Here is a 14,003-nt window from a genome sequence, read left to right as displayed (position 1 = left end):
ACAGCCTCAGGGGTCGGGGTGGGCGGGGGTGTGGGCCAGCAGCAGCACAGCCCGCCCCGCTTCCCTGGGGCTGCCCCGCACCTCTCGCGCTGATGGCTCTGCCACGGCCTCCGCGTGAATCGCTGCTCCCTGCCCACCAGGCTCGGCTCCGGCCACAGCAGCATCGAGTGCCCCAGGGAGCCCAGCTAGGCTGGGGCTGGGGGCAGTGGTAGGTTGGGGGGGAGGAGAAGCTCCAGATACCAGTGGGGGGGAGGGGAGAGGAGCCGAGCTGAAGTGGGGGAGGAGAAGCCCTGGACTGGGCTGGAGCCACGATGCGGGGGGGGGGCGGGGGGAGAGAAGCCCCGGGCCCCTGCGGGAGCTGCAATGAGAGGGAGGGAGGGAGGGGGAGAAGCGCCAAGCTGGGGCAGGGGAGGAGAAGCCATGCAGGGTTGGGAGGTGGGGGGCAGAAGCCCAGACCCCAGCAGGAGCTGCACTGGGGGGGATGGAGAGAGAGAGAAGCCACCCTGGGGCATGGAGGAGAAGCCCTGGACCCTGGCAGAAGATGTGGGGCTGAAGTCCCCAGCTCTGCAGCCCCAGCCACCTTAGTGGCAGAAGTTGCAGGGCTGAATCCCTGACCCCACGCTGTGTGCAGCTGCCCTGAGCCCCTCTCGCTCCTGACCCCCCTGTGGAGCTGGCTCTCACTCTCTGGCTGTGCAGAAATTCAGCCCCAATCTCCCCACGTTGGGATCTCCATTTCCCCCCCAACACCCAGCCATGAATGGATTTAGCCCAGGAGGCAGGATCAGCATTGGCCCCATTTGGCAGGTGGGCTCTAGGGCACGAAAAGGTGCAGTGAATTTCCCAAGGCTAAGCAGGGAGTCTGTGGCAGAGCAGAGACTGAAACCCAGAACACCTGAGCCTGAGTCCTGTGCCTTAACCACTAGGCAACCTTCCCACCGAAGGAGAGGGAACCTCCTCTGCCACTTTGAGTGGGTGGGTGGGAGCAGCCACTAGACAGAGCTGCCAGGAGGTTGGGAGGGAGGTGTTTGGATAGTTGGGGGGGGTGATTAGCGGGTAGAGGGGGTCTCTGGAGAGGGTGGTCATGGGACAAGGAGCAGGGGGGTTGGATGGGTTGAGGGCTCTGGGGGTGCCTGTCGGGGAGTGGAGCGGGGTTGAGGCAGGCAGGGACCAGAGGGAGTTGGATGGGTCGGGAGTCCTGCGGGTCCTGTCAGGGGGCAGGGAGCGGTTGGGTAGGAGTGGGAGTCCCGGTGCTCTGTCTGGGGGTGGGGGTGTGGATAAGGGTCAGGGGGACAGGTAGGGGGTAGGGTCCTAGGAAGGCAGTTACAGTGGGGGGCTTTCATGAGGGGGAAGTCAGGGGACAAGGAGCCGGGAGGCTTAGATAGGGGGATGGATCCTGGAGGGCAGTTAGGGGCAGGGTCCCAAGATGGGGCAGTCAGGGGAGAAGAAGCAGGGGCAGTTCCGAGGGGGGCAGCCAGGGGGCAGGAAGTGGGAGGCAGTGGATGGGGTGGGGCTCCCTGGGTGCACACGCTAATGAAATGTGCTGCGCACGCCTATGGTCACAGGGGTGAGCTACTTGCATCCTTTTCCTGTTTGTGTCATTTCTTTCCGTCTCAAAACCTGATAACAATTCTCTCTAGTTCTTCCCCTTCTCTCCCCTCCCCACATGTGGCTAGAAAATCCAAGGAGATTCCCTCGTTTTCCCTACAATTATTCACTCTCCAGTCTCTTATTTTACCCTATTTTCTCTGTAATTGTCCAATTGCCATTTCAGTTCTGCTCAGCTTTGGGATGTGAACCCAGCCCGTTTTATCTGCAGCAATTTGTCCTTGGGTAGGTGGGAATTTGCTGTCCTGTGTCAGTCCCCCAATGTGGGTTAGTAGGTGCTGGTTGGGGGAGCCCATAGACATGGCTGCGTCTGGGGAGGAGATGGGGTGGCCGATCTCTGCCAGAAACCAGACATGGCTGAACAGAGAGAAAGGGAGGAGCCAATGTCCCTATGGAGCCCGCCCAGCCCCTTTGCTTCTGCTCCTTTCTAGCATTTTGTTCAGAGACTTTATTACTGGGGAGGCTGCAAAATCTCCCTGTGGGCTTAGCCTGGCAGGAGGGGCAGGTCTCCCCTGCAATAAAGAGATGGAGCATGTTCCCAGCATGGCAGAATCTAGGCTGTGTCTGTGCAGGGAAAGATCCTGGGGGAATCGTGATGTGACATGAACTAAAGCCTGTTCTGAGACCACAACTGCCCTTCTCGCCCTGCCAGGCTGCAGAATGTTGTCCATGTTTTGCTCCAGCTCATCCCATCTTCCCATGGGACAGGGAAGGGAAACGGCTGCAGTGGAGCCTGTTCAGGTAGGGATTATCGGTGGAGGGGACTGGTGGGTTCCTGCTAGAGGGGAGGGACAGCAAATACTCAGGAGGTGGGAAGTTTGGGCAGTCTGGATTGGAGGTTGGAGTTTGTCAAAAAATTCCCAGAGTAGAGAATGGGGGGAGGCCAGGGTGTGGCAAACCTCTTGGGACTGGTTTAATATGCGGCTTCCATTCTAGGAACAGACCCATGAGGTTAGAGGGTGGAAGTGCTCTAATTTGTGGGATAGGAAACACCCCCCGCTAGGTGGGGCTAGGAAAACAGAGCAGACTCCCAGAGCTGGAGCCCGACCTGATTAACCAGCAGCTGCTGTGAGATGTGAGGGGGCACCCACCAGTGAGGCTTTTTCTTTCTAAGGCCCCCAACGTGCTATAAAAACTCCACTGCCCTGCATGTGCCTGGTTCTCTGCATTTAAAAGCCAGGGCTGGCGTTAGGGGTGGCAGCCAGGGCAATTGCCTGGGGCCCCATGTGACAGGCCCCCCGCAAAGCTAATTGTTCAAGCTTTGGCTTCAGCCCTTGGTGGCAGGGCTGATGGCCCGAGGCTTCGGCCCCAGGCAGTGAGGTTTGGGCTTTCTACCCTGGGCCCAAGCGAGTCTAACACAGGCCCTGCTTGGAGGACCACCTGAAACCTGCTCGCAGCCTTGCAGTGGTCCAGGGACCCCTAGCTGAGAACCACGGCCTTAGGGGATGTGCCCCTCCCCCATACCCAGCTCCGGGGCTGGCCTTAGAGAAAATGGCGCCCTGGGTGAACTTGTATTTTGGTGCCCCCATCCCCCCTGGCCCTCACAGGCTCCCCACCATCATGTCCAGGCCCCGATGCCTCCCTCTAGTGCTTAATCTATATTGAAAGAGGCGCCAGAGCTCAGCCCTGGCACAAATTGAGCACTGGCAGGGCGGCCTCCCAGCGGCGGCTGCTGGCCGAGCGCCCAGCTCTGAAGGCAATGCCACCGCCAGCAGCAGCGCAGAAGTGAAGGTGGCCTGGTGTGTGGTGTATTGTGCAGCCTTTTATTGTAAGTAAAGTGCAGTTTGTAATGCGGCATTGCACTGCCGCGGGGTCGGCTCTGGGGGCAACAGTGTCAAGCTTAACAGAGTGAAAGTCGCCTCTGCTACTTGCTTCAAATGTTCAGTCTCTAGGAGCACACACAGAGCAAGGGTAGTGACCACACAGACATTCACAAGCACAAGGTCTGGTCGGTGTTACAAATTTTATTAAAGTTACAGTTAAGGCTAGGAATACCCAAGCATATAGACCAAGGGTCGGCAACCTTTCAGAAGCAGTGTGCCGAGTCTTCATTTATTCACTCTCATTTAAGGTTTCACGTGCCGGTCATACATTTTAATGTTTTTTAGAAGGTTTCTCTCTATAAGTCTATATATTATATAACTAAACTGGTGTTGTATTGTAAAATAAACAGGGTTTTCAAAATGTTTAAGAAGCTTCATTTAAAATGAAGTTAAAATGTTGATCTTACGCTGCCGGCCCACTCAGCCCGCTGCTGGTCTGAGGTTCTATTCACCTAGACCGGCAGCGGGCTGAGCGGGGCCTGCGGCCGGGACCCCGGCTGGCAAGGGTCCGTCAGCCAGAAACCCAGACCGGCAGTGGGCTGTGCGGGGCTGGCGGCCAGGACCCAGAGGGCTGGGGGCAGAGGGCTGGAGTCAGGGCTGGGGGTTGGGTATGTGAGGGGGTGTAGGTGTCAGGACAGAGGGGGCACTGGGTATGGGTGGGGGTGCCAGAGTCAGGGCTAGGGTTGCGGGTGTGGGGGGGATGAAGGAGTCAAGCAGAGGGCTGGTTATGTATGAGGAAAATACAGGGCTCAGGGCAGGGGCCTGGGGGGGGTGCGCGGCTCAAGGCAGAGGGCATGGGGGGTGTCAGGGCTCAGGGGCGAGTGCTGGGTGACTGCCCCCCTAACAACTCTCAACCCCGCTGCTCCTTGTCCCCTGAGTACCCCCTCCTGGGACCCCACCCCCTATCTAAGCCTCCCTGTTCCTTGTCCCCAGACTGGACTGTACCTCCTACCTGTCCCCTGACTGCCCCAACTCTTATCCACAGCCCTGTCCCCAGCTAGACCCCCGGGACTCCCATGCCTATCCAACCACTCCCTGCCCCCTGACAGGACCCCCAGAACTCCCAATCCATCCAGCCCCCCCAACTCCCTGCCTGCCCCAACCCCTTTCCACACCCCTGCCCCCTGACAGGACCCCCAGAACTCCCAATCCATCCAGCCCCCCCGACTCCCTGCCTGCCCCAACCCCTTTCCACACCCCTGCCTCCTGACAGGACCCCCAGAACTCCCAACTCATACAACTCCCCCACTCCTTGTCCCCTGACCACCCCCTTCAGAGAACCCCCCACCCTAACTTCCCCCCCCAGGACCCTCCTTGCTCCCTGTCCCTTGACTGCCCTGACCCCTATCCACCCCCTGCCCCCTCACAAACCCCGGGACTCCCATGCCCCATCCAACCCCCCCCACCTCTAGCCCCCCCCATACAAGCCACCCTGCTCCCTGTCCCCTAACTGCCCCCACCCCTTATCCAACCCCCGCAGCTCCAGGCCCCCTACCATGAGGCTCCACACAGAGCTAGATACGCTGCTCCGCGGGACCACACAGCCCCGCCCCTCCGGTTGAGCGGTGAGCATATCTGCCCCCCTGTGGACCGAAACGCTGCCCTCGGGAGCGTGCAGCCCCAACCCCCAGAGCGCTGCGCGCTGCGGCAGGGCTCCAGGGGAGGGGAGAAGGCGGGGGAGGGGCAGGCAACTTGCTGCGCTCGGTCCCGGAGCGCGGACCCCGCGGCTTGCCGTGCCGGGAGAGTGGGGCCATTTGCCCACCCCGTGCGCACGGCTATGCTTCTGCTCCCTGCCTGTGCGGGGGAACTGGAGGCAGAGGAGAGCGCGCCGGTCTGGGCAGGATTTTTAGTGGCATGCTTGAGTCCTGGCAGGCTCCAGCGTGCCATTAAAAATTGGCTCACCTGCCGTCTTTGGCACGCGTGCCATAGGTTGCCGACCCCTGATATAGACATTCTATAAAGACCTGTGCAAAAGTTACAACTCTACTTCTGCTCACATCCTGAACAATAGTATTAGGGGCTGATGTGTCTCTCCTGGAATGATCATCAGTGGAGGGATGGTTCCGTAGGGAGCTCAATTTTCCCGCTCTGGGCACCCCCTTTTTATAATGTGATTCTGATTATACCTCATTAGCATTGACGCACCACCTGTATCCTGTGGTTAAAGGCACCTCTGTTTCCAAATGTGCCTTACAGAATTTATTTATTTATTTAAAATTAATCTTCTGGCTAATTGTTCACCCTGTTACCACTTGGTAGCTCTTCTCCCATCATCTTAGGGCATCAGATTATTCCTTGGCCATTTACTTCTGTCAACATTTCTTAGCTCCAAGGCCTAAAATAGCGAAGCTAAAATCTTGCAGGTCTCAGCCTACAGGGCTTGTGTTTCAACCCTATTTATCTAGATACCGAGTACATGATTATTCATGCTACCTACCGATCGTTCGATTCCCTATTTAGCATACAGTGATTCTATATGACATAACGTGTTAGTTATTTATAACACCACACAGTAAATAAACAGTAAACTAAAATCACTGGCTGTCGTTCCCACCCTTACTCCTACACTGTTGCTGTGGCTTGTGGTGCCCGTCGCTCTGCCTGCAGCTCAAGATGGGCTTTGTGCTCTCACACTGGGGCTGCATCTTGCTAGAGACCCAGATACCCTGCAGCTCTGTGGCTGCTCCTGGCTCACCAGAGGCCATTTCAGATTTTGAGGAGAGGGGCAACTTTAATTGTGATCTCAGGGGCTACTGAGACACCTGAAAACTGTAGGGTTTTTTACAGAAAATAACAGAAATTCACTGATGAGCACTGCATCTCATTGTTATGTAAAGAAAGATAAATATATAAATTCATAGATTCTAGGGTCAGAAGGGATCAATGTGATCATCTAGACCAACCCCCTGCACAAAGCAGGCCACAGAACCCTACCCATCCACTTCTATAACAAACCTCTAACCTGTGCCTGAGTTATTGAAGTCTTCAAATTGTGGTTTGAAGACCTCAAGCTGCAGAGAATCCACCAGCAAGTGGCCCATGCCTCACACTGCAGGGGAAGGCGAAAAACCTCCAGGGCCTCTGCCAATCTGCCCTGGAGGAAAATTCCTTCCCGACCCCAAATATGGTGATCAGCTAAACCCTGAGCATGTGGGCAAGACTCACCAGCCAGCACTCAGGAAAGAATTCTCTGCAGTAACTCAGATCCGATCCCATCCAACATCCCATCACCCACCACTGGGCATACTTATCTGGTGATAATCAAAGATCAGTTGCCAAAATTAGGCTCTCCCATCATACCAATCCTTCCATAAACTTCTCAAGCTTAATCTTAAGGCCAGATATGTCTTTTGCCCCCACTACTCCCCTTGGAAGGCTGTTCCAGAACTTCACTCCTCTAATGGTTAGAAACCTTCATCTAATTTCAAGTCTAAACATTCTAGTGTCCAGTTTATACCCATTCGTTCTTGTGTCTACATTGGTACTAAGCTTAAATAATTCCTCTCCCTCCCTAATATTAATCCCTCTGATATATTTATAAAGAGCAAGCATATCCCCCCTCAGCCTTCTTTTGGCTAGACTAAACAAGCCAAGCTCTTTGAGTCTCCTTTCATATGACAGGTTTTCCATTCCTCGGATCATCCTAGTAGCCCGTCTCTGAACCTGTTCCAGTTTGAATTCATCCTTAAACATGGGAGACCAGAACTGCACACAGTATTCCAGGTGGGGTCTCACCAGCGCCTTATATAACGGTACTAACACCTCCTTATCTTTGCTGGAAATACCTCGCCTAATGCATCCTAAAACCGCATTAGCTTTTTTAACGGCCATATCACATTGACAGCTCATAGTCATCCTGTGATCTACCAATACTCCAAGGTCCTTCTCCTCCTCTGTTGCTTCCAACTGATGCATCCCCATTCTGTATCTAAAGTTCTTATTATTAATCCCTAAGTGCATGACCTTGCACTTTTCACTATTAAATTTCATCCTATTACTATTACTCCAGTTTACTAGGTCGTCCAGATCTTCCGGTATGATATCCCGGTCCTTCTCCGTGTTAGCAGTACCCCCCAGCTTCGTGTCATCTGCGAACTTTATTAGCACATTCCCGCTTTTTGTGCGAAGGTCGGTAATAAAAAGGTTAAATAAGATTGGTCCCAGAACCGATTCTTGAGGAACTCCACTAGTAACCTCCTTCCAGCCTGACAGTTCACCCTTCAGTACGACCCATTGTAGTCTTCCCTTTAGCCAGTTCCTTTCAATTCTCATATTGATCCCCATCTTTTCCAATTTGACTAATAATTCCACATGTGGAACCGTGTCAAATGCCTTACTGAAATCTAGGTAAATTAGGTCTACCACATTTCCTTTGTCTAAATAGTCTGTCACCTTCTCAAAGAAGGTGATCAGGTTGGTTTGGCACGACCTACCTTTAGTAAAACCATGTTGTACTTTGTCCCAATTACCATTGACCTCAATGTCCTTAACTACTTTCTCCTTCAAATTTTTTTCCAAGACCTTACATAATACGGATGTCAAACTAACAGGCCTATAGTTACTCGGATCACTCTTTCTCCCTTTCTTAAAGATAGGAACTACGTTAGCAATTCTCCAGTCGTACGGTACAACCCCTGAGTTCACTGATTCATTAAAAATTCTCGCTAACGGGCTTGCAATTTTATGCGCCAGTGCCTTTAATATTCTCCCATGAAGATTGTCCGGGCCCTCCGATTTTATCCCATTAAGCTGTTCAAGTATGGCGTCTACCTCAGATGTGGTAATATCCACCTCCATATCCTCATTCCCATTTGTCATCCTTCCATTACCCCTAAGCTCCCCATTAGCCTTATTAAAGACTGAGGCAAAGTACTTATTTAGATATTGGGCCATGCCTAGGTTATCCTTAACCTCCTTTCCATCCTCAGTGTGTAGCGGTCCTACTTCTTCTTTCTTTCTTTTCTTCTTATTTATATGGCTATAGAGCCTTTTACTATTGGTTTTAATTCCCTTTGCAAGGTTCAACTCTACTTGGCTTTTAGCCTTTCTCACTTTATCCCTACATGTTCTGACCTCACTAAGATAGCTTTCCTTGCTAATCCCACCCTTCTTCCACTCCTTGTAGGCTTTCTGCTTTTTCTTAATCACCTCTCTGAGATGCTTGCTCATCCAGCTTGGTCTACAACTCCTGCCTATGTTCTTTTTCCCCTTTCTTGGGATGCAGGCTTCCGATAGTTTCTGCAGCTGAGACTTAAAGTAATTCCAGGCCTCTTCTGGATTTAGATCCACAAGTTCTTCAGTCCAATCCACTTCCCTAACTAATTTCCTTAATTCTTTAAAGTTAGCCCTTTTGAAATCAAAAACCCTAGTCCCAGATCTATTTTTGTTTATCCTTCCATCTAGTTTGAACTGAATTAGCTCATGATCACTCGAACCAAGGTTGTCCCCTACAACCATTTCTTCTATGAGGTCCTCACTGCTCACCAAAACCAAATCTAAAATGGCATCCCCTCTTGTCGGTTCTTCAACTACTTGGTGAAGGAATCCATCAGCTATCACATCCAGAAAAATCTGATACCTACTATTCTTGCTAGCACTTGTACTCCAGTCTATATCTGGGAAGTTAAAGTCTCCCATGATCACACATTTCCCATTAGTGTTTACTTCCTTAAAAACATTAAAGAGGTCTCTATCCATATCCAAATCAGATCCCGGCCGTCTGTAGCACACCCCAAGCACTATCTCAGGGGAGGCTCTAGTAGCTTTCTTTCCCAGTGTGATTTTTGCCCAGACAGACTCTGTCTTGTCCATTCCATCACTTCTTATTTCTTTACAGTTAACCTCCTGCTTGATGTACAATGCTACTCCACCACCTTTGCCTTTATTTCTGTCTTTCCTAAACAGCACATAGCCTTCAATACCCGTACTCCAGTCATGACTACTATTCCACCATGTTTCTGTTATCCCTATAATATCCGGTTTTACTTCCTGCACCAGTATCTCTAGTTCCTCCATTTTGTTCCCTAGGCTCCTCGTATTAGTGTACAGACATCTTAATTTTTGCCGTTTGGCTTCACTCACATTCTATACCCTGTTCGGCACGGACATTCTACCACCAACATCACCTGTTAGTCTGTTATCTACACTACCCTTCCTCCTTATGCCAATTCTTCTGTCCATAGCTGTATCCCCTCTTACTTTGTTTACTTCCCTCTCAAGGTTAAATATACTGACTCCAATTACAGCCACGTAGTAAATTTAGAACAATCAGGAGATAATACAGCAAGATATTCCCATCCCAAGCCTTGAGGTATCAGTTCTGGAGCTTTAATGCAGGTATCAGAAACACAACTTTGATACTTTGCACCCTCTCTTTAGCAGAGATAAATAAATATAGAGAAAGGAAGCAGATTTTACTTAACAGACACACTCTGCATTAGTGCCATTATCTCCTCTATTTTAGTCAATTGTTTTTCACTCCATTGAAAACATATTTACTTAATTTACATACGTGATTAAGGTTTTTTCTCTTTTTATTAAGAACGGGAAATAATTTTCTAGTTATTTTGGCATTTATGTTTACTGATCACAATCGTGTATGTGGCTCACTAACATTTGACTCCATCTTTGCTATTAGTATCGTACTTGGAGCTGCATTTATTTTCATAGGAATTTTAAGTTACTTTCCAGATATAACTGTACCATGAAGTTCGGGGGCGACAGTTCTCTGCACCTCCCCCACTTCCTGCCATTCACTCTGACTCTCAGCCAGCCAGTAAAACAGAGGATTTATTAGATGACAGGAACACAGTCCAAACCAGAGCTTGTAGGTACAGACAACAGGACCCCTTGGTCAGGTCCATCTTGGGGTGGGGGGTAAGGAGCCAGACTCAGTTCCCCAGCCAGCTCCAAACTGAAAAATTCCCTCCAGCCGTCTCCTCCAGCCACACCCCCCGGCTCCTCCTCCAGCCTTTGTCCAGTTTCCAGGACAGAAGGTGTCACGTGGCCTCATCCCCGTCTTGGGCTCAGGTTACATGCTCAGCTATTGTCCCTCAAGTGACGTCAGACCCTGATATCCCATCACCAATGCAGACAGTCCCAGTAAAACTCCCCCGCAACATCCCCAGGTCAATCCTCCCCACTCCCTGCTTCATCACAGACTAAAAATACAATCTGAAGATAAGTGATCTTCATCTGCACAGTGTCGGAAGTTTTGAGTTTAGCTAATTTTTTTCAATCAAGCCCGGCTAAGGTAAGTACAAGCAAAATGTACAGTCTGTTGTTTGCTAATAGCATTTTAAATAATCAATGACAAAGCACAATACAGTAATAACAGTAATAATGATAATTACGCCAGCCAGGAGAGGTGAGGCATTTTAGAACTCATTACTCAAAGAACTGAATTTAAGCATAAGACAGAAATAAAATGATGAAATGCACAGACCAGTTAAAAAGCTAAACTAACAGCACTGTCATCCTGACCGAATGTGAAAGAATAAAATTACAGAGACTATACGTACTTTGCACATTTTGACAGGAAGTAAAAAGAAGTAATAACAGTAATTGAAGTGTCTGTTGTGGGGTGTGTGTGGGTGTGTGTTGGGGGAGTGTGAGACACAGCCTGCTGTCACTTCCAGCACAGCGGCACTCACTAGTCCGAAGGCTCGTTCACACAGCAGCAGGGGCCAGCAGCTCCCACTCCTGACCCAGAGGCAGCAGCACAGAATCTTGTCCCCCCAGCTCAGCTCAGCAGAGACTGGGCACAGAAGCAGGAAGGTGGGGCCACCCCGACATCAGCAACCCCCCCTGCGCAGCACACAGGAGGCTCCTGGGAGCAGCTTGGCAGGGGCAGCTCCAAGTGTGGGGAGGGGGCAGGGCTGCAGGAACAGTTGTAGGGCAGAGAGCTGAAGAGAAGTGGGGAGAGGAGAGACAGGACACCCCTGCTGGAGGAACCCCCTCAGCAAGGCCCCCCTGGACCGTCATGTAGTCTGCCCCCCACTAAGTCTGGCCCTGTCCAGCTCTTCACAATGAGAACAGCATTGGGCTCCCTGCCAGCGAGCTCACCCTGCACCCTGCTAGGGCCTCCATCTCCTGTATCCGTCTCTGGCTAGTAGGGAGATGATGGATCTGCTGGGAGAGACAAGGGGCTCTCGCTTCATCCCCTCACCCTGGTGTTTCCTGGCTGCTCTGAGCAGGGTGGGAGTGGGACTCCTGACTGTGAGCCACCCAGAGCTTCCATTTGATTGGCTCCTCTCCCCCATGAGTGTGGGGCAGCAGGTCCTGAGTGTTGGACTCTTGCTCTTTCAGGGGCCGGTGACCTTCGAGGAGGTGGCTGTGTATTCCCCCAGAGAAGAGGGGGCTCTGCTGGACCCCATTCAGAGAGCCCTCTACAGGGATGTCATGCAGGAGAAGTATGAGAATGTGACTTCGCTGGGTAAGGAGTCCTGTCCCCTGGGTTATTAGAAGCTGTGGGGTCTCTGAAGAACCTGAGCAGTAATAACTTTATACCTTTATTCATCATCCAAGTTTTGACAAGTTTCCTTGCCCCCCTTTTTTTGCCTTCTCTCCCACCCACTAGAATATTTTTTAGACATTTGTCATCAGTCATTTTGAAATTGCATTTAGTGTATCCTTATTGGCTACATTAATAACTACATTAATAACTGTTTTTTAAAATTAATTAATAAAATTATAAATAAATAAAAAAATAAGTAAAAATGTTTTAAAAATTATTAAAAATTAAATCTTTTAAAGAGGAAAATATGCTGCCTGTAGAATTCTGAACTGAGTAAATAGGTGTGTGACTGACGCGCGGCTTGTGTGACAGTCAGATGAGCTCCTCTTTCGATAGAAGTGAGTATAATGTTGCCATTCAAGAGCCCAACGGTGAAAGGAGACCAGAGCCGTGTGAGAGGAGGAGAGGAAGGGGAGAGTAGCTAATTCTGGGGTGCCAGGACATGAGGAGGGTGTGTGCAGGGTTAGAGCTAAGAGGGAGGTAGTAAGAGACGAGGAGGGAACACAAGAAGCTCCCAAGGTGGCGGGAGGTGGTGCCGGCTGAGAGTAATGAGACGAAGAGGAGGGGAGTGTGGAGGAAGGGCACCCAGGAAATGGGCTGTGTGGGTCAGTGGGAGGGAGGAGAGGTTTGAGGATCTAGAGCTGTGGGGGATCCCAGACCTTTAACCCCGAATCCCTACTCAAACTTTGTTGCTTGAGAGCCTGCACTCCAGTTTTCTTTCTGTTCAGTTTCACTTCATTATACGTTTCCTCCCCTAAATACTATTTTAACTCTTCACCACTCTGTCCCACTCATTACCTCCCTCCCCATATAACCTCCCCATCTCTATGCACAGCGACCCCAGCCACCGATCCTGAGTCCTTGCTGCATTCCTCCCTCCCATAGCCCTGCCACTACCCAGGCGCAAATGTTGATGGTATCACAGGGTGCTAGTGTAGCCTGTACAATTTTTACACCTATAAGATTACATGTTGGGGTACAACTTGCCCTTGTACATGGCTCCTCAAAGTTAACTGAGAAGATGGAATTTGGTGAAATACACAGAAACTTGATTTCATACAGACAGTTATAATTGAAATCATAGGCAAGGATCAATACACGTAACAATTAGACTAAGATCAGTACAGTAAAGAGGGTCTTGCACTGTGCATACTTTCAAGTTATGGACACCATTGGAAACAAAGATCGAGGGGCAAGGGAGGCCATCAGAAGGGAGGCCCTGCTTCAGTTTACACTGTCTCAGGGACCCGACAAAATGAAAAAAATGGTCACTAGGAGAGGTAATTTATCCACTTCCTTATGGTAATAGGTTGGCTATATACCATATCTGCTCCTTTACTCTGATTACAGGAATGTCAATAGCTGCCCCAACCCATATGTGGCCTTTGGGAAGTCCATCATTTAGCATCAAGCCTTAATACTCATGATTTACATCACTTAGTTATTAATAATTCCAATATATAAATGCGTCTAACTGCTCAGATAGCGCATAGCAACCTAATTGCTAAAGCCTGTCCCAAACTTCCTTCTTTCAGAATCCTGTGGTGTATTGCACCTGTTTGTAGTTACTCCTTAGTCTGTTAAAATGAAGGTGCAAAATATCTGACGGGATTCTCTCCTTAGGCCTGTTCAGGTAAATCCCAGACTTCAGCATAACTTCTCCCACAAAGCCTCCACCTAATATAAGGCCCTTAAGTGTAGCAAGCTTAATAACCCATTTATCCATGTTCACCTCCTTGCCTCTCCACACATGTTCCAAGCTAATAAGCAATACTCAGATAATGTTTACCTCTAGCGAGCATAAAATTACCCAGATGACATGGGAGTAGGTCATAGATGATAAAATCAGGTCAGGGTCAACGAGAGTGAGAGTTTGGAGAGAGTCTTGTGTCCTCCTCTCCCCATCTGCAGCAGCCACAAGCTGTCTTCCCTCCAGGCTCTTTGGATCTCTGAGCCTGTCCCTCCTGAGGTTTCGTGGCCCAGTTCTTGTTTCTTACAGTCACTTTTTCCAGAAAAATTAGAGGCTGTTGCTCCTGAGTTTTAGTGTTTAATTCCCCAGC

General features: G+C 50.4%; 2 protein-coding genes across 12 annotated transcripts in view; one reads left to right on the top strand and one right to left on the bottom strand.

Annotated features, from left to right (window-relative positions):
* Positions 1-14,003, bottom strand: part of LOC127039351 (zinc finger protein OZF-like) — a 1,232,974-nt gene that overhangs the window by 49,111 nt on the left and 1,169,860 nt on the right. The gene's annotated exons all lie outside the window — the stretch shown is intronic.
* LOC127039360 (zinc finger protein 773-like) overlaps positions 11,763-14,003 on the top strand; it is a 29,419-nt gene continuing 27,178 nt past the window's right edge. Inside the window, exon 1 of the mRNA XM_050932928.1 lies at positions 11,763-11,862. Coding sequence (XP_050788885.1) covers positions 11,829-11,862 — 34 coding nt within the window. The 5' untranslated portion in view covers positions 11,763-11,828. The remainder of the gene's footprint in view (positions 11,863-14,003) is intronic.

Source organism: Gopherus flavomarginatus, chromosome 23 (genome assembly GCF_025201925.1).
Source record: "Gopherus flavomarginatus isolate rGopFla2 chromosome 23, rGopFla2.mat.asm, whole genome shotgun sequence".
Lineage (NCBI taxonomy): Eukaryota > Metazoa > Chordata > Testudines > Testudinidae > Gopherus > Gopherus flavomarginatus.
Note: the sequence above shows the minus strand (reverse complement) of the source record. Positions and strands in the feature narration are given on the sequence as shown.